Source organism: Nelumbo nucifera, chromosome 3 (assembly GCF_055504915.1).
Source record: "Nelumbo nucifera cultivar China Antique chromosome 3, China Antique-T2T, whole genome shotgun sequence".
Lineage (NCBI taxonomy): Eukaryota > Viridiplantae > Streptophyta > Magnoliopsida > Proteales > Nelumbonaceae > Nelumbo > Nelumbo nucifera.
In genome coordinates, this window is record NC_142651.1 from 62,095,253 (window position 1) to 62,120,606 (window position 25,354).

A 25,354-nucleotide genomic window follows, 5' to 3' on the forward strand; every position below is an offset into this window, starting at 1 on the left:
GCACACCATAAGCTCAGGAGCTCGTTCTAGCACCCTTTCAATCCAATTCTGCTGTTGGAAATTCATTCTCAAGATTACATGCAAAAGGCAAGCCTTTCACCTTGTCTTTTGTTCACTAAGTTGGAGTTCCTAGGTTTATTCTAGTTTTGAGTTGCTTGAAGTTCCAAGAACTTACAGAGCTTGCATTCTTAGGTCATTTTATAGTTGGATAAAGAGATAGAGAGGTTAGGGTCTTAGGGAAATTAGTACCTAGTGCTCGAAAGCATCTCTTTAAACAAGTTTTAGAAGTTAGAACCATTGGACTGGTTTTCGTTGTAGTTTAAGCCTAATATAACGACTCTATATTGGGCTGCTACAACAACTTGGAGGGAGGGGGTGCCTAACACCTTCCCTCTCCTAATCCATTTGAATTCAAGATCTTTGGGTAACGGGCTTTCATGTAAGAAATGGAGTCACTATTTTGTGGGTAAAACCAAAATTTCAAAGTTGAAATGAAGTCCATTTCCTCTAAAAAACAATTAGAGACTACTTCCTAAGTCGGACTTAAACTTCTTGAAACTCACACTGGGCATTGATTATTTCTTTCTTTGTTGCCTATGTCAGTTTGGAATGGGATCTCCTCCTCACACAAGGGCACCTCAAGTACATCCACCGTGCATTGGGAACATCTCCCGTGAATAATAACTTATAAGTAGGGGAGATGTTCACAATGCATGGTAGGATGTGCATGTAAGGTCAGTGTGAGGCGCCCTATGTGAGGAGCAGATCCAGTCTTACATGCCACCATTTATTATGTCTTTTCATAAGTACTATCATTTCCATCCCATTGGAACAATCGATTTTCGAAATTAAAATGTCTCTAAAAGTGCTTAGCTTGGACATGGTTGAGCTGAAACTAGTCCATAAATAGAAAATGAGTTGGGATCTACTATAATGAAAACAAATAATGTTGTAAGCTAGTGCTGTGTTGCCCCTTAGGCCCCGTTTGCTTTTTGATAAGTTACTTACCCGGGTAAATGCAGTTACCTGGGTAAGTTTTTCCCAGGACACACTTACCCGGGTAAGTGCATTTACCCATGTTCTTTTATTTCTCATGTAAATAAAGCAATGACCAGTTTAGCCATAAAAATCTATTATTAAAAATGGCATTTTTGTCTCATTCAAGTATTGGCAACTTCCCCCCTAAGTTGGAAAGTTATTTATCCACCTAGGAGATGGGTATCACTTGCTCAGGAAAATAAATTTTTCTGCTCCCCACATAAATCTGAAAAAAGGAACATGGGATTCTTGGTCAATAAAAACCAAAATCCTATTGACCAACTTTCTCCTCTCAAAATCCGAAAAAAGAAGGGCTTCTTTATACGGCTATTTGAATAGTGGGTGACTTGGAGGATTCACGGGGGTAGCTGATAGGTAATACCAACGTCAGCTTATCTTCATAAAATATCTGCAATCAAGAGAAATTATTAAATTTTGAATTGGCCCGCGAGCCTGATGTAATTGAAATAAAATTTTGAAATTAAGCAACCCGACTTGTCATGTATGACCTTATGGAGCGCCCTTTTGGACCACAAACAAACAATTAATCTTAGACAAGACACATCTAACAAACCTCTACCTCAGAGTCAACTGAAAAGTGCTATAGACACTTCGAATCCATCATCTGTCCAGTTTCTCTCCCGATCAAGCTTTTGCTGTGTAACTCGATCGCCATGTATGGAGTATGGACCTAGAAGATCCAAAAATTCAGTCAGCTGAAAGCAAAGCAAAAGAAAAGGGTAATCTTTGGATGCAGTAAGGTATGTCTATCAAGCCGAATCTGGTACATGAAGAGAAGGTGAAGTGGACAATGCATGAGACGCTTCTGAGCCACCAACTTATTAGATTACAAGTGGAAGATTAATTCCACGTTCTACCTTCCATTTTCTTCCTTTATCAACATGCATGCGCCTCTATTTTTGTCAGTGTTGCTAGACTCGGATTGAACCGGACGGTCAGACCATCATAATTGACAACCCACAACCAAAATGGTTTTGGGTTATTGATGAGTTGATCAAATTTTATCCAAAACACGTATTAGTAGGTGGTTTAATTTCTTGTATTTATTATCGCATACATTTTAACTAACTTCTACTGATGGGCCATATTGTAGAGTTGATCAAACATTCAAACTCTACATATCCAGTCCAAGTCTGACAATATTTACTAACTTAGCTTCTACTGATGAGCCATCACTCAGATTAGACCGGATGAACCAGCCAGGTCCAGGTGGTCCAAGCACCTCGTAAATTCAAAGAATTCATAGGACCTTTTGGTGCCGCCTTGCCACCACCCGGACAAAGGTGGATTGCCGCATGCGCCTGGTCTTATGGCTAACCATCCCCTTACCCACTACCTACGCTCTCTAACCATGTGGTAGAAAATGAAGATAATAATAAAAATAGGGTTAAAGGTCTCTGGTTTCTCAGGTCCAAGGGACCACCATTACACTTGAGAGAGAGAGAGATATTTCAGCTCCAGTCTCCTAGCAAGATGTAGATGAAAAGAGCTTAAACAAGTTTTCTTGTGGAGTTGTTGCAGGGGTCTAATTAAATACTTTAAATAAGTGTTCTTTTTTGTCATTTTCAGAGACATGGTTGACTAAAATAGTTTATCCCAGGATGAATGCACATGTCTAAGGGGAGTGGATGTGGATGTGGTCACATAAACCAGCTAGCTTGCTAGTTAGAGTTCAAGCTTCACAGCTAATCAAAGACTTTGTAGCTTTCCTCTGGCTTAAACCCAAGAGGGTTTGGTATTTAACTCCTCTCCATCATAAACAAGCTAGCAAAAGATGAGCAGAGCCATCCATGATCCCAGGGTGACTCTTGAATCCCATTTTTCAACTGGAGATACCCCATTTGTTGGTTGCTTACTCTACGTTCCTTTACCTAACTTATGTCATTGTTTTTGTTTTTGTTTGGTTAATTTAGTCTATTTTTTTATCCATCATTTAGCTAATCAAATGATGATGATCATAACTGTAAGACAATTATATATGTTTTATTAAAGTAGCCGTAAAGTGCACGGTCTTAGTAATATAAAAAAGTCTCTCTGTCGTCGTTGGAGGGAATTATGATGGTACCCAATGAGGACATGAGCAGAGACAACTTAGTTTTCACAGGATAAGCTTTTCTAATATATCTTCAGAAGGGTTTGCTACTTATCTACGTATACATGGATGCAATTAGCTATGTCAGCGAGCATGGAGTTTCAGAAATGAAGAAAAGAAAAAAGAAATCCTATACTAATGGTGGTGGTGGTAGTGATGATGATGATGTGAAGTGACCATTTGACTCATATATAAGCTGATGGGGGAGAGATTCTGCAGAAGATAGATTCTATTCCTAGACAATCTTGTGTATTGGATTAGAAAGAAAGATGAGAGAGAGTGAGTGGTGCAAAGGGTTCCACTTTAGTGCAGTCCCCCACCCCGACACACTCTCTTCTCTCTCTTTTTTTTTTAATCCAACTTTTTGTGCGGGCAATGTTAGAATATGACTTGTGAAAAGAAAAAGAGAAAAAGCGTGAAGCATGCAAGAATGGCGCTGAATGTCCTAGTTACAATTTACAAACTTCAAACTAATTAGAGAGAGAGAGAGAGAAGGGGGTAGTTGCACCCAACATGAACTTGTAATCTTCTAATATAAAAGATTGGCTTGCATACGGGAAGGTAATGAAAACCCTGAAAAGAGAGGACTTTCTGGGTTGTGAAGGTTAAGAAGCCAACATCTTAGGACTGTTCCTGAACAAGGAAGAGGTGGAAAATGAGATAACCAAATAAAGAAACTAATGCACTTTTATACATTTTGATTAGAGTTATAAGCCACACAAAGTTATGGTTTCAAAAACAAACATAGAAAAAAGTAAAAAAGCTATCAAATATATATGGCTAGGATGTTTTTCTTGTCCTTCATGGGAGAGAGAGAGAGAGAGAGAGGCCGATGGCCAACCCCAACCACCCTAAAGCCTTATCAGTCCTGAAAGGCTGAAACAAAGAGTCCACCGCACAATAAAAAATAGCTGGGCGATTAAAAGAAAAAAAAAATAGCAGGGTTGGAATAATTAGACCCTCAAAAGAGTTTTAGTCTGATCCTAGACACCTGAGCATTGTTTAGAATGACCAATTAAACTACCCAGTTGAACCAATAAATGCTTATACGATCCGACGGCTCAACTACTGAAAACTCCACTTAAAACCCCATGATACAGAACTAATAAGAATTTCATGTTTCTTCCGTCGACTTTCAATTGAGGAGTTCTCATCAGTGTGCTGAGTTATCCCAATGACTGGGTCGACCAGAAATACAGGTTCAAGAACATTGTTGCATATGCTAGAAGCATTCTTGTATTTCTTTAATCAATCCTTTATTTGATTCAGAACTCAGAAGTTGAAGACAGTGGAAGGAATACTAAAGAGTAAAGAAGTAACAATAGAAAGAAAAAGATCAAAAGCAAGATGAGAAACATGGACTCCCGTTCACACACTAATAATCAACCTCAAGAAGGCAGCTAAAAGCCTAAAATAGGTGTTGTGCTTGCGCTTTCACCATGTGCAAACTTAATTAATTAAACAAGTTAAATCAGTGCAACATACTGGTCGAACACTGTCATCAAACACTCAAAACTGCTAAAAGAAAAAAAGAAAAAAGAAGACCTCTCTCTCTCTCTCTTTCTCTCTCACATGTGCATTGATTATTGTGTATCTACTGGTAAGCCGTGCGCTTTGAGTTCCTTGTCAAGAAATAGAAGTTTCGGCTTCAGAGCTATATTTTGAGAATTTCTGGGAACCAACGCCACCATCAATCACTTCTAATCATTTGAGTCTCAATCCTCAAGTTTGAATAAAGAGATGGACCATTAATTACTCCGTATATATTTCCCCGGCCCCTTTTAATTTTTCTTGCTTGTCTTAACGAAATGTTAGAGGTTAGAGCGTCTCCCACCTTTCTCAAGGGTCATGTGATCAGAAGCCAGAAGAAAAGCCAAATAATAAATACCTGTGTTTATTATTAGATCTACAATGACAGCCACAATCTTCTTCGTTGTAATAAAACAAATTTATTCTATAATTTGTCTTAAGGCCCACTGAAAACTCGTAAATTTATTCATATTATGGTAATGATTTATCAACCAATATGGGTCCCTCGATCGGGTCACCTCTGAACAATCGATAAAAGCAATATGCTGTCTTTTCACACAAAATGGGGGCTGGTGCCATGCCATATACAGTACAACAAGTAGTCCAGTTAGTTATGTGTTCAATCACCTAACAGCTTTAAGTTTTATGCCTCATTACTCCTATTGTAATTAAATAAGTTTCGGTATAAGATATGGGTGGGTCTGTACTTGTTCATGTTTCAAGTCCAATGGATTTTTGTACGAGGGGGCATATTAGATAATATCAATCTATTCAAAGACCTTACTTAACAACTTAAGCTTTTAGGTTGAATGATTCTTTGAAATTTATCAACATTAGAATCAGCGTTTTCAGACTTGGATCAAACCCTTCTGTTGAACCGGTGAGCTGCTGATCTAATTCTCTTTCTGGGTTCTGGTTTTTAAGGTAAAGGCCAAAACGATGCAACCATTAGTTTAACCGGAATAATGGTGATCCAGTGGGCTTTCCTGCTTAATGTTCAGCCTATGTTACATACCCGAGGAGATCGTGAGCTCCAGGACTTCCTATAATTTTCAGTAATTGAAGAGTAACTTTCTGTGAAGTAATGGGTGTAGAAATTAACTTAATTGACTTCATATTTCCTGGGAAAGAAATTGTCCCATTAAATTTGTTTTCTTCTTTATATTAAGTTCAATTAGATAGATGAGGCTCAGAACAACTTGAACCGATGGATTATTAATACATATCAGAATTGTTTATCATTTTTTGCTATGATCAACTCAATCTCTTCTAACCAAGCTTCTTTACACAATGTCGGTTTAATTAAACATTTTTTATAACAAGAGTGATACTAATACTAATACTAATAATAATAATAATAAGATTAAATTGAGAAATCCTAATATTAACAGGTCATAGCTAGAGCCATATTAAATTCAACCAAGAAAGAAAGTGAGAAAAAGGGCATGTGAAATGTTTGAGAAAACCACATGATCATTGAAAAATAAACCACATAAAGCAATAAAAGCAGAGCTGATTCAGAGGTTTGGATTTCTTTATCTAGTCCCTGTCGTTGAAGAACATCAATGAAATCCATCTAACATATCAAAAGGCAGTTATGCCTAGGAGTCTGAGATGTCAGACTTTGATTGGTTCTCATGGAGGCACTGAATATGGCAAGCAGGAAACAATGGGTGGAGGTGTAATGTGGTCCGCCTTTTCTTTTCATCTAGAGATCCAAGGCAGATGATAAACTAGTACTCTTTTTTATTAAAGTAAAAGTGGGTCCTCTAATTTATCAATTACAGTCCTAACAGACACCAATTTGGTGTTTGTATTGGACTCATGACATGCTGTCACATAAGTGTTCTAAGCTAAATATTTATAGCACAACAGCCTTCTTGTTGCATCATTTCTCCATCTCCACTTCTCTTTTGCTTGTTCTAAGGTCCTATTTCGCATGGAGGATCAGTTTTCCAAGATTGGGAGCTACCTGCAGAAGGAATTGCCATCTTATCTTCAGGGAATTTCAACGGAAACACAGTTGTTTTTCAGTCCAATTATGTGTGATGCGCTTGCAGTGATAGCTTGTCGTGAAGGTGATGATGATGGAGCAGGAGGAACTTCTTCTTCGTCATCAAATCAGATCTTCTCAAGCCCCGAGTCTAGTTCCTCGGTGGATGAGACTACAGCTACCACTTTGGACGGTAATGTTGCAGAATTCGCCACACATCAATCCTCTCTATTTTCTTGTGTTAGTTCTGCAGCAAATTGTGTGAGCCCAAATGGATTTCCTGAGGTCGATGCAAGATTCACACCTCTAAATTTTATAGAATCAATCCCTCAGTTAAGCCAAACCCAAGCCTCTCCAGTACCTTCACCTTCATCTTCATCCCCCCCAGCTTCCAACCTCCTCAACTTAAATCTGTTTTTGCAGGAACCTACTATACAGACCACACAGACCAACCAGACACTTGACAAGGACCAGAGATGTGACCCCATGTTGTCATCCCTGAATCAATTCTTCCCAGCTTTTCAACATCACCAAATTCAGATTCAACCAGAACATGATTGTCTCAGGATCAATCATAAGCTCGAAAATATTGCTTCAAAGAGCGGTGGTGACTGTTGGCTTGGTGCAACCAAGACACAATCGATGAAGCAAACTGGAAGAAGAGTGCAAGATCATCATCGTCAGAAGGCTTTGCCATCTTCCCCAGGGAAGCTGTACAGAGGGGTGAGGCAAAGGCATTGGGGGAAGTGGGTTGCAGAGATCAGGTTACCAAGGAACAGAACAAGGGTGTGGTTGGGAACCTTCGACACAGCCGAAGAAGCTGCTTTTGCATATGATACAGCTGCTTACAAGCTAAGAGGGGAATATGCTTATTTGAATTTCCCGGATCTCAAACACCAGCTCAAGATAAGTTCTTTGAGTGGAAGCACTGCTGCTCTTCTGGAAGCAAAGCTACAAGCTTTCTGTGACGGCTTTCAACCTTCAATGAAACCAACCGACACACCATCACCACCATCATCAACTACACTCATATCTGAGAATACCAGTACCCTTTGTAGTTTGGAGCAAAAGCCATCAAGAAAAGATGGTAATTCATTTGATTTGCAGAAAAGAGGCGTTTCTGAAGTTGTTGAGAGTAAGAAAGCTCAGGGCTTACCATCTGATGTGGATGCTGTTCCATTAAGTAGAATGCCCTCCTTGGACATGGACATGATCTGGGATGCCCTTCCAGTTTCTGATTTATGAGAAACAACCCCTCCATTCTCAAAACTCAAGAGTACCCGAGGAACGAATGTTGATTGTGTTGATAATTGTACACCCAACAAAGATGAAGAAGTGAGGTAGATCTTTAAGTGGTTGTGTTTATATTTTTCTTCTAGGTCAATCCCTACTGACATTTAGTTTTCCATCCTTCATTATTATTGGCTGGCCTGAATCCAGATTGAGGATCTCTGTAATTCTCATCCACTATGACCTTTGTATTGATGGTGGCTTTGTTTGAATTCATTGTTCATGTTTCTGTTCATTAATTTGCAAATTTCACATAATCTATTTTCTTTAGTTTGATGTTTTAACTTTTAATATGGAACAACATCAGCGAAAGGAGAGATGGAAATCTCAATTGTAAGCTGTAGCCGACAAAATTAGAATGTTTAGTGGGGCATATGTTTCTAAGTTTAATTTGTTCAAAATGAGAACTTTTGGGTTGATACCTATTTACATGGGAGAAACCTAAGCTTCCCACTTGGTGGTATCTCTTTTGTATGGTCTTCTAATTATCATTACCCACAAAAAGGATTGACCATGCAGAGTAGTGATGGGACCCATTTAAGATAACCATGCCTTAACAGACCTGATTTGAGTAATTGCAACTGGACCCCACCTAAGTAATTGCAACTTTAAACCTAAGCTTGAAGTTGTCTTTAGTTGGAGACATTGAAATTGGCCTGAAAATTACCGATTCAATTCTTGGGATTAAAATTTTGAAATTTTACATTGTAGAAATTATGTTTGCAAGCAAAAGGCCCAATTCCAATTTCATGTTTGGATACCTAGACAGATCACATAGGTAACTGATTTAAATTTCACATTCTATACACTACAGTGAAGACACATGAACCATCAAGTGTGAGTGAGAGATCAAGAATTAAGACTGTCCCACAGAACTGTGCTTAACACAAGAATGACAGAAGTGGTCCTAGTCCTGCATGTTCATCATGTGAAATGATTACATGAGAATTTCTTTAACATAAAGATATGGCTGTGGGTCTATAAGAAATATGCTCTGGATATGCTGGATTATGTATGACTAGGGTTTGCAACTTGAGTGGCATCAACTTGCATCCTTTGTTGTCTGGTTTTGTTTAGGAAACTAAAATTTGAACTGTACCAAGTTTGGATTGGACCTGTTTTGAGTGCAGGCAGCAAAGCCAAATGCATTACATATCAAATGCTATTCAACAATATTAATGGATTGTCAACTTGTCACTGACATGCTTCTTTATGCTAGCTTTGATGGATGAACCAAAGGGATCCATGGTTTAGTATCAGCCACCTTACCCTCTCTCTTCACATGCTAGGTTTCTAGATAAGGGAACTTTGCACATGGAAAAGAAGCAATCACTTTTTCTGCCTTCTCTAATCCCTATTTATTTACATAAAAGCTAAGCAATCCGGAATTGTACACATGGTAGAGTCTATGGCTAATGTGAATGAATAAACAGTCCGATCGAGTTCCCTATAAAATTGTTTGGCCAATCCATCTCTCTCCTCGTGGTAGAAAAAAATTAATGGTGCTAATAAGAAGAGGTATGTCTTGTCTAGACAGATATATATCAGTTTTCCTACATATGTTCCTTTGGGCTATGTTTGGTTTGAAGGAAAAGGTAGGGAAGGGAAGGGAAAGTCAGGGGAACCTATACTTTTCCCTTCCTTTCCCTACATTTTCTTTCAAACCAAATATAGCCTTGAGAAAAAAATAATAATAGAAAAGAGAGAGAAGAAGTGGGTGAAATTCCTCTCAATTTGTTTTTAGGTTTGCTCAAATTTTCTTGTTTTAGTGGATTAGACTCTGATTGGGTTGGTTTATACCGATCGGACTGTCCAAATTCTTGGTCGGTTTGCCCCTTTTCACTCGGTCCATTCTTGGCCACGTTCACCCAGACGTACATCTGAAACATGGATTATACTTTACATCGCCATTCTGGATATGTAAGAAGTTTTAAGTACTTGGGCCAATGAAGATATTAGTTAATGGTTTCTTGACGTCTCCAACACTGAATGGCTCGCAATCCTTCCCCAACTAGGGCTGCAACTTGGCCCAAACTGGTTCTGGCTGAGTTTAGCCCAATCTAAAAATCTTCAGTCGGGTATGCACCATGCCGCCTAGAGTAAAGTTGGCCTTGGCCACACATTCCTATGGATAATTATTTCAGGCCCGGGATAAGGCGTAGGCCACCCAAAACTTCATTTTAGTTAGAAATGAAAAGGAATTTTTTCTATGACAATCCTCGCACATTGTGAAAAGGTCACTTTTTACCCCTTATAAGTTTCTAAAAGGCCATTTTGCCCTCAAATTGTGGTAAAAAATAAACATATATTCATAATTAAAACGATATTCAAATTAATAATATTTTACATTATGCATGAGCATATTAAGGGGCTGTTTGGCATCGTTGTCATTTCCTGGAGCAATGGTGCCACATCGGAAAAAATGATACTCCAGGAACCGGACATTTGTTTGGAACCATTTTTCCATAAAAAACGGTGCTCCAAGTCATGCCTCGAAAATCGAGAAGCCATGGCTTGGAGCAACGCCAAATTTAGCGTTTCCTGGAGCTGCAGCTCATTGCTACCAATAGGGCAGTGATGTGGCACTGAAGTGGCACTAGATAATGGGTACCAATGTTGAAAACGTTTCCTAGAGCAATGGTACCAAACAGAAAAAGTTGTTGTTGCTCCAGGAAACATCCTACCTAGCAGCAATGATTCCAAACAAAAATAAAGCATCGTTTTCTGATAAAAAATGGTGCTTCAAGCCACACATCAGCAGCACCGTTTTCGCAGCATCGATGTCAAACATATATTAAATCAACTTATTGTTGGTCTAATAAAAAAATATCCTTTCTCTTCAAATTTGGATATATGAAGAAAGTTTTGCCCACATAAATAATTGCTCCAATAACATATATAATAAATGAAAAAGTTAGAACAAAAGTAAAATATATATTATAATAAATTTATTAAAGGTAAGAACAAACGAAACATACCTATAAAAACAATTTTTTCAACATAATCCTAACAAAGTTGTATTTATATAGAGGAATTTCTAGGTAATTTTTCAAACTGCATATAATTTTTATATCTCGAGTGAAATTCAATTTTATATTAGTTCGGCTAAAAGTATAATTAAAATCAACACAAATCAATTGTCAACCTTGAAATGCAATATACCACCCCCTCATTTAATTCATTCCAAAGCTCTTCAATTTCCACACCAAACATTTTGACTTCAATGTCACCCCCCTATAAATTGCAACATGATTGAATTTAACATTATTATCCTTATAAATAGAATAAAACACTACATCTATTTGCATAAAAAATTACATGCAAATTAACAAATATCAATTTGCACACTTTTTGAATATTATTGTCATCTCCAAATGTATGAACATATAATTTTCTAATAAGGCAGTTTTTTAAGTCCCAACATTTCTTTGAAAATTTCATCTTAGAAATTAAAGTTGGCTGAAATGTTATCTTGTTAACATAACCAAATAAATAAGATAATTCCAAATTGTAAGACTAAATAAGAATAGTCAAATTAAATTTACATGAAGAGAGAGGGAGAGAACTAATGTTCTAAACCAATATCCATTAAGACAAAAATCTTCATGAGCATATATAATATCTATAATTCATTCAAAAAATCCAATGTAGCTAACTTAACAAAGCAATATTGTTAATAATGCATTCATTGTTCATTAGAAAAACAAAATGATGCGACATTGTTAAGAATCTTTATGATTAGAATGACTTAAATTGTATTCAACTTCTTCTATCACAATTATCATCATGGCTTCATCCTCAAAATCCATAAAATATCCAATAAATCTTGGAAACTATATGGCATCTCTTCTTCAATGTATTGTAAAGTCACTTTTGATAACGGTAGTGGTAATGTGGACACATATGCATGATAATTTTTTTTTGTCACTGAAAAACCATTTCTTTCCAATTAATAAAACAGTTTTAGTTTGGTGTTGATGTTGCGCAATCCGGACACTCCTAGCTGGCTGTTGACTGGCTCCTAGCTGGCGACGGACGGTACCTGAGAAGAAGATGGTGAAGGATTCCCGGGGGACTTGCCTGGTGAGAATACTCCGATGCTTAAGTTAGAATGTTGGAGAAAGTAGTAAAGAGTGCAAGAAAGGCTAAGAGTGCAGGTCGCGCTAGATCACTGAATGTTTGAGATTAGCTCAAGAGAAAGTTCCGAAAATGTTCAAGATATTCAAGATACTTCAAGATACCTTTTTCCCTTTCGACCAAGGGGCTCTTAATTATGGGAGTTCTTGTCAAATTGGGCGTAACCGCCACTAGGCCTTTGTCGCAGCCGTTATCTGCCAGGGCTGTGTAGTTAACCGTTGCAGAGTACTACCCAATCGAAGGAGTGACACGTCCCGGGAGGACAGACACGCCACCATCCGTCGAGAGACGTGGGTGTAGTCTGTCGGGTTGGTAGAGACTGCGCCGTCAGTCAGGAGATGTGGCGCAGTCTGACGGGTACAGTCTTGTCAGATAGAAGTCTCCTGAAAACATCGTGTCGCTTAGTAGCGAGCTACCCTGGTGATGAGCTGCCTTGTAGTGAGCTATCCTGTCGCGAGCTACCTTGTAGCGAGCTCCTAGGGGTACTTCAAGGTGATTCCTCTTAAGGTTGCCTTTGGGGCAGTTTTTCTGTCTAAGTATTGGAGCGAGCTGGTTATCCTAGCTCGCGAGCTGGGATAGACTTGTCTTGGAGTATTCCCTTTCAGTATATCGAGGGTCCTCGAGCTCGCGCTGTAGCGAGCTCACCCTATAGCGAGTTGTGACGTAGTGAGCTGTCCTGCGGGCTCGTTACTTAGTCGCGGTCAGGCTGTGGTGCTGAGCTGTTACTTGTGCTGAGTCATGTCCACGTGTCACCGTCTCAAGGGGTCAGGTCAAATCACCCTCCATCAATTGCCCCCCACTCTTCGGGCTAAGGGTGCTACCTTAGCGTAAGGAGTTCATGAAGTGTGACGGGTAGATTTGACTCGAAGTTCAAACTTGATTGACTGCTCGCATTAAATGTGTGCATAGAAGTCAAGGGATTTCTGGACTTTTCGAATGCCGAAAAACGTGCTGAAGTGGCTCTTAACTCTGGATGTCATGCAGCCATCATTACCTCAATTATGGGAGACGTGCATCTAGTCACATTTCGGTTTCAGAAGACGTGCGGTCAGCTTGACTGCGAACCATCAGATCTGTCTTAATCTGGGCCGTCGGTTTGAGGGCACAATGGCTATAAATAGGAGGGCCTCAGGCTTCATTTTCTTTTACGCTAACTTGCCTTGCTTTCAGATTCTAAGGTTATGTCTCCATCTAGCTACCCGAGCTCTTCTCCTGCTCACACCGTCTCTTCAGTTCATCTCTTTCCTGGTGAGTCTTATCATGTTGTCTATATGTCTAGATATCTGTTCCACATCTTTTCCTGGGATGGTAACCAAGATGATGCCCCCTCGAGCTCAAGGGGAGCTTGGGGGCAGGCTCCGGAGGCTCGGGAGGCCTCTAGCGAGATGGCTTCCACCTCTCGGGGCAGAGAGCCCGGAGACCTTATCTACAGTCTCCCTTCCGGTGACTATCCCTAGGAGCATGGTCCCAACGAGATCGTGATCTTCTAGGAACAGCTCGTGGCTGGCCTGCGTCTTCCTCTGCATCCTCTGATAGTGGAGGTTTTAAACCACTTCAACGTCATCGTTGACCAGCTTCACCCCAACTCCATCCGAAATGTAGTTGGGACTATCTCTTTGTTTTACGAGTACTGTCTCCCCCTCAACCTTGACATCCACTTCACCATCCTCTGCATCAAGAATGCTTCTCCCGAAGTGCCTCCAGAAAGGCGTTCCTACTATTTTTCTCCCCGCCGCGGCTTCAAGCTCTTACACGAGCTGCCGAATAGGATCCCGACCTAGAAGCGGGACTATTTCATAGTCCGTAACCCTGAGGGGTGGCCCTTCCCAACTCACTGGAGGGCCACCATCCAGGATTCGGGGGTTGACTTGGACCCCGAAGTTTGAAAAATGCTGCAGTCTTAGGCAGTAGTTGGCTTCCATTGGTCGGACTACTTAACCGAGCAAAAGCTCGTGCAAGCTGGCCTGAGCCCGAGTAGGTTGCCTTTTAGGTCGCGTAGTGCCTTGCAATTTTTTTTTTATTGGACTAATACCTTGTGATTTTTGGCAGCCATAATGTCTGGTGTTGACGCGTGCTGCCTTCTTTCCAGCAACCAAAAGCGTAAGGCGAAGAGGTCGCGTCCTGACCGAGCTTCCACTTCTGGGGGTACTGAGTTCGAGTCTGCTGACCCAGTCTTCGCTTCTCCACCGCCTGAGGTCCCACCGGTCCCATCCGAGGGATTTGCCGCAGAAGGTGGCCTTGAGGAGGGCGAGCTCCCGGGGCAAGGACTGTTCCCTCCATCTGGGCCATCCCGCCCCTTCCCCTTTCGCAGTTCCCTACCGGGAACTGGGAGGGTGTTAAAGACTACATCGTGGCTGCGCGAAAGAGCCGAAGGGTAGTCTGCCACGAGGAGGTCGCCTGCTGGGGAGAGATGGACCGCAAGGAGCTCGCCAAGCTAGCCTCCGCTCACTGCATGGTGGTAAGTGGCCTTTTTCTTCCTTCTCTTTCTTTTCTCTCCTTTTCTCTTTTCTGACCTTAGTCTTTTGTTGGCAGGTGAACTCCACCATCCACTCCTTGGCCCTCCAGACCAACATTCACTCCGGCGATGCTTGTGCTCAGAGGTCAACCGTGCAGAAGCTCCAGGGCGAGCTCGACTGGGCCCGAGGTGAAGTCCTTATGGCTCGAAAGGGGAGCAAGGCCCAGGAACTGCTCGTCCAGGACCAGGAGGCACAGATCGCTCGGCTATCTGAGGAGAGTACTCGCTACTGGGAGGAGTCGTCGAGGGTGGCAGCGGAGAGGGAGCTTCTTCGCTAGCAGGTTCGAGACTTGGAGTCCACATTTCAGGACCGAACTCGGAACTTCGACACCATGGTGGAGGCCAAGCGGGCAAAGGCGGTGTGGGACTTCAAGGACTCCCAGGAGTATTACGACCTCCAGGTGGAGTATGGCTTGAGCTCCTACCGCTCTGGATTTAAGCTCTGCCGTTGGCTGGTCCGAAAGAAGTTCTCTGGGCTCAACCTCAACGGCATAACAATGAAGGGTCTAGACCCTGAGACGGCGGACCTGGCGGAGGAGGAGGAACCTGACTCTTCGGAGGATGATGATGATGTGGAGGCGGTGGATCCCTGAGGCCGGTGGTTGCTCTTCTATTTTTTGTTTTCTCTGAATGGATTCTGGTGGTTCCCGGGTATTAGAACCCGATTTTAAATATCTTTCTCTTGGGCGGTTGGGCCCTACTTTTATTTGTTTTTGCTGAACTCTTTCCCGGGTTGTTAAGGCCGGTTTTTTATTTATATAAACTAGTAATGGAATTTTTACTTTTTTTTTTGCTAAGTATGGTGTGCTCTTTATTTTCTGCCGAAGCGATTTTATCACCCGAGCTGTTAGAGCTACATACCCGAAGTAGGATTTTTCGGTAGTTGCTACCCCGAGCTATCCCTTAATGCTTGAGGTATTTTTATAGTATAACCCAAAGTAGTTACTATGTATGCCCGAACTATATGTTCACAGGTCAACCGGTGTACTGAGACGAGCTACGCTTCATAGGGTTCAGACCCGAGCTGCGTACGCCTCTGGTACTTAATACTTTACCTTTACCAATGAAGCGGTTAAGTCTTCCACAGTGCCGAGGTCTTAGTTAGCTCGGCATTTTAGCCCTTAGGTTGAGGGAGTGACTTATAGTCCACTCTTGGAGTTCGCCCATGCCATGGAGGCGACTGGGTCTTATTGCGCCGAGGTCTGCGTTAGCTCGGCATTTTGGCCCTTAGGCTTTGAGAGTGACTCGTGGTCTACTCAGTAGTTCGCCCATGCCATAGAGGCGACTGGGTCTTATCGTGGCAAGGTCTGCGTTAGCTTGACATTTTGGCCCTTAGGCTCTGAGAGTGACTCGTGGTCTACTCAGTAGTTCGCCCATGCCATAGAGGCGATTGGGTCTTATCGCGCCGAGGTCTGCGTTAGCTCGACATTTTGGCCCTTAGGTTCTGAGAGTGACTCATGGTCTCAGTAGTTACAGGTAATACTGCCTTAAGTTGACAATATTCCATGCCCGAGGTACTTGTTTCCCTTATAGGGTTTCGAGCTCATATGTTCCTTCCCCAAGTACCCGTTTCACTCAGTAGGGTCCTTCCCAATTTGGTTCGAGCTTGCCAATACTGGGCTCAGGTACCATAACTTTACGAAGGACCAGGTCACCGACGCAGAGGTTCCACTTCTTAACCCTGGTGTTATAGTACCGAGCTACTCTTTGTTGGTAGGCTACGGTGCTGATATATGCGAGGTCCCTTACTTCATCGAGTAGGTTATGGTTGGTACGTAGCTCGTCTTCATTTGCCTTATCGTCATATGCTTCTAGTCGTAGCGAGGGAACCTCGATCTCGGTTGGGATGACTGTTTCAGTGCCGTAGGTGAGGTTGAAGGGGGTCTCTCCTGTGGCGGTCTTCATTGTGGTTCGGTAAGCCCATAGAACACTGGGTAGCTCGTCTGCCCATAGTCCTTTAGCTCGATCTAACCGTGCCTTCAATCCATGGAGGATAGCTCTGTTCGTGACTTCTGCTTGACCATTTGCTTGAGGGTGTGCCTTCACTCGGTAGGGTCCTTCCCAATTCGGTCCAAGCTTGCCAACACCGGGCTCAGGTTCCATAGCTTTACGAAGGACCAGGTCGCCGATGCGGAGGTTCTGCTTCTTGACCCTGGCGTTATAGTACCGAGCTACTCTTTGTTGGTAGGCTGCGGTCCTGATATAACCGTGCCTTCACTCGGTTGGGTCCTTCCCAATTCGGTTTGAGCTTGCCAACACCGGGCTCAGGTACCATAACTTTACGAAGGACCAGGTCGCCGACGTGGAGGTTCCGCTTCTTGGCCCTAGCATTATAGTACCGAGCTACTCTTTGTTGGTAGGCTGCGGTCTTGATATATGCGAGGTCCCTTACTTCGTCGAGTAGGTTGTGGTTGGTACGTAGCTCGTCTTCATTTGCCTTATTGTCATACGCATAGCGAGGGAACCTCGATCTCAGCTGGGATGACTGCTTTAGTGCCATAGGTGAGGTTGAAGGGGGTCTCTCCTGTTGCGGTCTTCATTGTGGTTCGGTAAGCCCATAGAACACTGGGTAGCTCGTCTGCCCATAGTCCTTTAGCTCGGTCTATCCGTGCCTTCAGTCCATGGACAATAGCTCTGTTCGTGACTTCTGCTTGACCGTTTTCTTGAGGGTGTGCAACTGAAGTGAAGTTTTGTCGGATCCCCATGTCTTGGCAACAGTTCTGAAATCTAATGTCTTCAAACTACTTACCGTTATCAGAAATCAGTACCCGAGGTAACCCGAAGCGGCATACTATATTTTTCCAAAAGAAGTTCAGCACGTTTCAAGCTATGATTGTCATGAGAGGTTCCGCTTCTACCCACTTGGTGAAATAATCTACTGCTACCACTAAGAATTTCCTCTGGCCTGTCGCTGGTGGAAACAGTCCGAGTATATCGATGCCCCATTGTGCGAAAGGACACGGCCTGGTGAGATACTTGAGGTCGACTGCAGGCTGATGGTGGATGTTGGCATGCTTCTGGAACTTGTCACACTTTCTGACGAGCTCAATAGCATTTGCTTTCATTGTTGGCCAGGAGTACCCTTGTCGTAGCGCCTTTTGGACAAGGACCCTGCCCCCCAAGTGTCCGCCGCATCGGCCCTCATGAGTGTCACGGAGCACGAACTTGGCTTCGGAAGGTCACAAGTAGCGCAGGTAGGGGAGCGTGTAGGATCTTCGGTACAACCGTTCGTCTATCATGACGTATTTGGCCGCCTAACGCTCTACCCTTCTGGCGGCATTGCGGTCTACAGGGAGGGTCCCGTGTAGCAGGAAGCTCGCGAGCGGGTCAATCCAGCTCGGCTCTGCTTGAACGATAGGAGCGACCTCCTCTGCTCCCCCGAGAATGCTAGGCCGAGGCAGGTTCTCTATGTACACGGTTTTCATGGTATTATCACTGGTGCTGGCTAACCGGGATAGGGCATCGGCCTCAACATTCTCCGACCTCGGGATTTGCTTAATGAAGTGTGACTGAAAGTTGAGTAGAGCCTCTCTTACTTTGGCTAAGTAGGAAATCATAGTTGGTTCGCGAGCTTTGTATTTGCCTGTGACTTGATTGACCACGAGCTGGGAATCGCTGCAGATGACGATATGCTTGGCTTTTACTTCTTTCCCTAGAGCCAGCCCTGCTATCAACGCCTCGTACTCCGCTTCATTGTTGGATGTCGCGAACTCAAAGCGTAGTGCATACTCTAGTTTTGTGCCGCTTGGGCCGTACAAAATGATTTCGGCTCCGCTGCCCTACTGGTTTGAAGAGCCATCTACGTGAAGGATCCAGGGTTCTTCATTCCAGTTCGCGCTTGGCCTAACTAGGAGAGATGCCGCAGTGGTTGCTACCTCACGGTGCTTGGACTCAACCGGCCTAGGAGCTTCGGGCTCGCCCGAACTGGGGGCCTCATGCTCAACCGGCCTGGGGACTTCGGAGCTGAAAGTGCATTCCGCGATGAAGTCTGCTAAGGCTTGGGCCTCGATAGCAGTTCACGGCTTGTATTGGAGGTTGTACTCACTGAGTTCAACAGCTCACTTCGTCAGTCGACCAGAGACCTCGGGCTTGAGTAGAACTTGCCTCAGAGGTTTGTTGGTGAGGACGACAACAGTATGAGCTTGGAAGTACGAACGGAGCTTTCAGGCTGCAATAACTAGTGCGTAGGCCAGCTTTTCTATCTCCGGATATCTCGTCTCAGCTCCCTGCAACACCTTATGGAGACATTATTCATATCTCTGAAAATGTGGGAAATTACACAATTACATAGGGCCAACTATTTTAGATGCATAACTCCATCACTTTCTGTAAAGGATCACGAATCCACCTATGTCTCATGAGCTTCCTCTATTAGACAAATTTCATAACCATTTTAGGTTTAATATTTCTAATTGGTAAGTGTTGACCCATCATATTAGGAGCCCCAAGGTATTGTAAAGGAGTCTTCTATTTTGGGATACCCCTCTAACTAATCTATGAGGCCCTTATCATCTAATGAAGCAATTCAACTGACTATCTCAAAGAAATAGATAGAATAATTTTATGGTGCATTTTTACCCAACAATTCAACCCATTTTCATGCTACTGACTGAAGGCCTTTAGAGATGTCATCTTATGATATTTTCTTATCACTTAACACTTATATCGTTGATGAGGGAACAACTATATTAGTCCCTAGGTCAGTTTTAGGTCTTACCATAGTGGATCCCACTAATTTTCATTGAGTCATATTCAAGTGGGTCCTAAATGGACTATGTTTCCCTCTTTGGAAAGGAAATAAGAGAAGGGCCCATTAATTGGGGGATCATTTAATTATCTATTGACATCATGGAAATGATGTGCATTCAGCCATGATATGTGTAGAGAGCTACATAAAGTCTTTGCATGGGCCAAGCACTTATGGCCCATGCACGAATCACATTCACATAGAACATTATACATAATTGATCAAGAATCAACTTAAATCTTGTAAAACCTAAACCCATTTAGATTAACACATTATCATCCCATTAATGAACTCATTTATCTAATAAAACTTGTCTTGGTATATGAGCCCAATAGCAAGAAATAGTTCGGTCCATATAGCATTTCATGCTAAAATGGGCTTATCTTGCTTTAATCTAAACCCAATTAGGTTTCACAAGTGTAGGCTGAATTAGTCCATGCAATGGCCAATCAAACCCCTACCCTAGGTCCAAAATTGATCACTTAATTAGTAATCTAAGGGGCTCTTAACAATCCCCAAAGAACCCTAGGTTCAGCCCATGAAGGATGGACCAAAATTAGGTCAAATTAGCCTAGGGTTTGGTGCCCAAAACATGCATCAATTCAGAAGAATTATTATCTGAAAATTTTAATGTATGATTCAAAATCAAATTAGTAAATAATCAGCAATATAATAAAATGAAATAATTAGGGCTGATAGTGTGATGGTCCAAATCTAATCCGGATAATTTATAGGAATCCATCGATCTACTATCTCCACATCGATCTTGTTCTTCATAATTCTTTGTGATCTCCAACTTGTTCTTCAATGTAAACAAACTTATAAAACTAATTTCTAATTCTTACATCATAGAAAACCCTAATACACCTCATCAAACAAAATAAAAAAATTAATTAATTATAGACCATGAATATCAAAGTAGCATGGTGTGCATTAAATTTTCCACCAATAAAGAATTCGCTCTCCATCACACTTACAGACCAAGAATTCAAAAATTCACAATAGAATCATTCCAAGTAATATTAGAAAATAAAAAGATTAAACTTTTGATCGTTGGCCGCAAATTGAGAACCGAATTCTCAATTCATATCTCAACTAGGTCAAATCGGCTAATGCTCTGATACCACTGTTAAAAGAGTTAGAAATTCGGTTTGACATGGCCGAACCAAGTTTGGTGGCTGGCCAAATTTTTAAAATTTTTCTAACCCAACTCAGGAACCAATTCTTCAGTGATTTTGAAATCTGAAATTTTTAGATCGATCTTGCACTAAACCGGACTAGAATTGAAACCCAAGTTAAAGCTGATCATACCTAATATGGATATTACAGTGTGTAGATCATAGAGTGGTAGTTCGCACCCAATATCAGTCCCAAAATCAGCCTCCAACTAAAGATGGCATAGTATGTATGTGAAGCCAATTCATTAACACTATTTCAACAAAAACTGGTTCCCAACTTGCTTAGATCAATGTAGGTATATGAACCTGATATCCTCTGATGTTTTTTCTTGAAAAAACACAATAAAGAACTGATGCAAATTAGTCACTACCACAGCTGGGTCAAATTAGGGTTTCTAAGAGGCAAGGAAGAAGAGAAGAGAAGAGAGCAAGAATGTGGAAAGAATTGATGTCTTTTCCCCTCCTTTATTAGTCCCTTATATAGAGCACTCTCTTAAGTTAATTAGGAGCTAATCCAAATCAAATTTGGATTAGGACTTTATGTTTAATTGATAAGCATTATCTTCTTGAGAGAATAGGTAATCTAAACCCAGATCCATGCTCATTTTCAACATAAATCACATGACAACTTAAGCAATCATGTGATTTCTTAACAAATAATATTAGTAATGGACCTTAGGCCTATTTTCTTTAATGGTTCATGTCGCAAGGTGTTGCATAGACTCTTTGGGCCTAGGTATTGTATGGCGTTAAACCTACAAAGATCTCACACAAGTCTATAAGGGTTTGGCCCTACCTATTGTAGGTATGTAAACTCACTCAGACCCTCAAAGAACACTCAAATGCCAAGAGTAACACCATAGAAGCACTTATGAGCATCTTATAATCAACCCCCACACTGCGATGAACCCACGGTTCATTGCCATCTTCGCAATGAGTTTGCAACATGTTAAGCAAAACTGCAATAAACCCATGACCCACCAAGTCCAGTCAATGCCCAAACCCAAACAAGCCTAAAAAAGACTCGTCCAAAAGACCCAAGCACACTTGAGTGCGCGATGAAGCCACACCCGCCATGACGTGCGATAAGCTCACCGCCTGCGAACCCGTTCTGGATAGCGGGTCGAGGAGGACAGTAAACCGAGCCCATGGCAAGGCCCGCGTGTGCCCAGACACACGCGAACCCATGATAGCGAAGCAGTTTGTGAACCACTACAAGGTATTGATGAAAAACCGGCCTTCGGACGGTGATGTCAATGTCGCCATGTAGGATTAGTCATGGCATGCAAAAGGGTAGTAGTGCACGTGAGTAATGAGGGATCTTGAGGATAAGGAAAGCTGATCCTTGAGAATATCTTCATGAGACATGTGGCGATACCCCAATATCGCATCCAATGATTGCCAACAAGCCAAATATTCCCTTCCCCGATACAAAGCGAATATCCTCATCTCCTACCTTTTAGGATCTCGGGACCTTCTCCATAAATAGAGGGTCCTCCTCATATTAGAGATCATTGGATCCTAGGCATTTGTTACTAATATTCTCGAGTTCTCACGACCCTCTCACCTCTTAACCCCTCTCACCAAAAGTCTTTCACTCCCCTTGGGGGCTTCTCTTCGTCTTTCAAAGAGACCATTCCTCAATCGAGCCTTACCCCATCCTACACGTGACTCATTAGGGTAGCAACGGTGTTAAGGGCAGGACCCACAATGTCAGGATGCAAATTTTCCCTCCAACAACCACTCAGCACGGATCACGATTGATGCAAATTGAAAAACCGTGCTAGAAACGCTGTACTGCACTCCTCTACCTTTAACATGCACAGGATCCATCACTGAGAAGTGCAATGGTGGGAGACAGTGATTATCGCAGTACCCCAACAACTCCCTCCGTATTTGGTCCAGCTCCTCCTTGTAAGTTAACTCCTTTGGCAGACAAGCAAACTCTGGCTCCGCGTCTCCATTCCCCGAGTGGTGTTCCAACTCACCTGAGACTTCAGAACCACAACCTTATCGCAGCTAGGCTGTGAAAGGGCATTCCTGGAAGCATCATTAACCACATCGGAGGACCGGGACTCTATAGAGTTCCTTCCCCTAGCACCCCCAGAAGCATTCACATCAATGGTAGGTTCCTCATGCTGTGTCGACGCCTTTGACTCCATTCCCGGCTGACTGGCCTGGTGCACCTCCTAGACATCGGAGCGCATCGCGTCATGGCCACTTTCAGTGTCCCCAGCCACCATGGGCTCAGCCATGGGGGGCTGCATTGCCCTCAACTGCTCCGCTAAACACCTGAAGAATGGCATGTTTGGCACCCCGACCAGAAGCCCAGGGAAGAGGGCCTACGATAAAGCTACATACAAGTAGTCAGAACATTGCAACCAGCCATAAGCCAAACAAAAACAAACAAACAGTGATATATACTGACGACCCACCTCGGGATCTATCTCATCCTCGTCGGACTGAGCTTCATCGGGATCAACCCACCTCAGAATGAAAGACTGTTCCACAGTTAGTCCTTACAATATACAATAGACATCGCAGACTACAATTAAGACATGAGCCTAGTCCTTGACAGTTCCACTTCATCATAGCCCAGAAAGCAACACAAAGCATAACTTACAAGAAGCTTACCGAACCGTCATCTCCAAAACCTCACTTCGAGCGAGGGGAAGCCTTTCTTTTCATCCACCTTTTCGAAAATCGGATTATGGCACCCCCGGGCGAAGATGAGGCAATCACTAGCTCTGCCGGTTTCACAACTGGAATGGCCCCCTCCACAGGGACTATTGTCGGGACCCCTTGGTCTTCCGCAGGCCCACCTGCATCGTTCGAAGCCAGAGACCCCTGTCCACCCTCACGAACTCGTAGTGGAGCCACACCCGAGGGCTCTGGTACCCTGTTAGGGTGGAAGGAACAAGGCACCCTCGCAGACCTAGCCCTCTTCACTAGAGGAGCACGGCTACACTCCCCCTCATCGACAGCTGGGCGCTTTTCGGCACGCTTGGATGGCGACCTCTTCGGCGGACTGGGGCGAATAGAATTTCCACCTCCCTCTGACTAGCAACATGGCCTTCGGGAGGAGCTAACACATGGTGTGGATGGGGGTTCATCCACAATAGTTCCTAGAACCCCCCGAATAATGTGTAGAGGTATGACAAATGGAAAGATCTACACACCTGCACCCTGCCGTACCCAGCCATTAGAAACCAAGCACACCCATGTCAAGAGAACACTGATTATCCCCACCCTCGGGGGCAGGCGCGCCAATGCAGAAGGGCATAGAGTGTTGCACTGTCTGTGCATACGGCCTCCACACGTAACCATCCAAGGAAGCCAACTTCATGCTAATCTCATTCATTTTGAAGCTTTTGTGCCTTTCCGCTTGAAGCCATCACTTCCCCCTACAGACCTCAGAAACCTTTTCCTTCGACTCATCACCATTTAGAGTCACAATATGTAGATGGAAAGGATGCAGAGACCCGGGCTTCACGTTGAGCTCAAACCTCTCATAGATGAACATCCAAATAAAAGGCATGAAAATATAGCTTACGCCTCTTGCAGCTGAGGTCATTAAGTTTTTGTACAGTTTCATCCAACTGCTCGTATAAATACCCAAGGAACATAGACGCCAAAGAAAGTTGATGCCCACTGGCAGCAAGGACGGCTAGGGGGATCAGGACGGTGCGAAGACCATAATCAGGTATCCTTGGGAACTGGAAATGTGAGGCCACATAGAGGAGGTACGCGACAAGATGACACTGTGAGCTCGCACCATAACATCTCTGCTGCCGCAGCACTCGAACCAATATGCCATCCATTGATCCAATGGCATTTTACCCTCGGAGAGCAGTGTAGCAATCCACAAACCTAAGGAGCGTGGCATCTTGAAGCATCCGACAATACATGGAATTCTCAAGAATATATCGTGTCCAAGTAGTATAGTTGGTGGGAGACCTCGAAGCATCAGTACGAGGCTCCTAACACTTGTAGGACATAGAAACTTCTGTAGTATCGTAAAGGCACATTAACTCTGTGCTGGTGATGACACCAAAAGAGCCACCTTCACCCTGAGACACAGGAACAAGAGGCCAAAAGCCCCTCCCACCATCAACAGCCATGGACTTCTCCCTCTCCACCAATAACGATGCGGTGTCGACTTGCTTGACAAAGTCAGTAAAGAAGGGATAGGGATCCCCCTGATGAGCAGCCATGGAAATAAATGGAGCAGACACAGAAAACGGGAAATGAGAAGGAAGGAAAAGGGCCTTCCAAAAGAACCTCAAAGATTAAAAGCACATACAACAATAAGAATTGAAGAAGAAACAAAGCAATTGCTCTTTCCCGCTTTATAGAGACCGCCCACTTCTGCACGCGCAAAAGACCAAACGGCGTCGGAGAAGACAATGAGACGTCTGCACAGTACCCAAAATGACGCTTAGCGGTTAAGAAAAAAAATACAATTACCTGGATATCTTTCCCAGAGCGGGACAAAGACACATTTAATTCAAATGAATCGCCATGTTAGCAACTACCACCGAATCGTATCAAATATCGAATTTGCCCGCACGTGCAATTGAACTACAATTATTTCAGGATGACAGTCGACAGTCTACCACCAGTGAGCACCACATGGATACCCCAACAACAAAACCCTCATCCTAATCGAATACCAAATGCCTCATCCAACCAAATCATGTACCCTCGATATCAAGGTAAACACAATAGCGATTTGGCTATCCAACACTGAAGGCCCTCGCCTACATGCTATGTCTGCCTCGACACATTAATAGTTCGATAAGGACTAACAGCC

The 25,354-nt window shown here is 42.9% G+C and overlaps 1 protein-coding gene across 2 annotated transcripts; it reads left to right on the forward strand.

The window, feature by feature from the left end:
• The first annotated feature begins 6,491 nt into the window (after window positions 1-6,491).
• On the forward strand, window positions 6,492-8,180 carry LOC104609420 (ethylene-responsive transcription factor ERF062-like). Of its 2 annotated transcripts, XM_088901835.1 has the most exons (2): window positions 6,733-6,867; window positions 7,098-8,180. In XM_088901835.1, exons 1-2 carry the CDS (start codon window positions 6,763-6,765, stop codon window positions 7,917-7,919), a joined length of 927 nt encoding a protein of 308 aa, XP_088757961.1. In that variant the 5' UTR covers window positions 6,733-6,762; the 3' UTR covers window positions 7,920-8,180. The 2 variants fall into 2 exon arrangements, with proteins under 2 accessions (XP_010274030.2, XP_088757961.1); XM_010275728.3 differs by having other exon boundaries at window positions 6,492-8,180.
• Window positions 8,181-25,354: the final 17,174 nt, after the last annotated feature.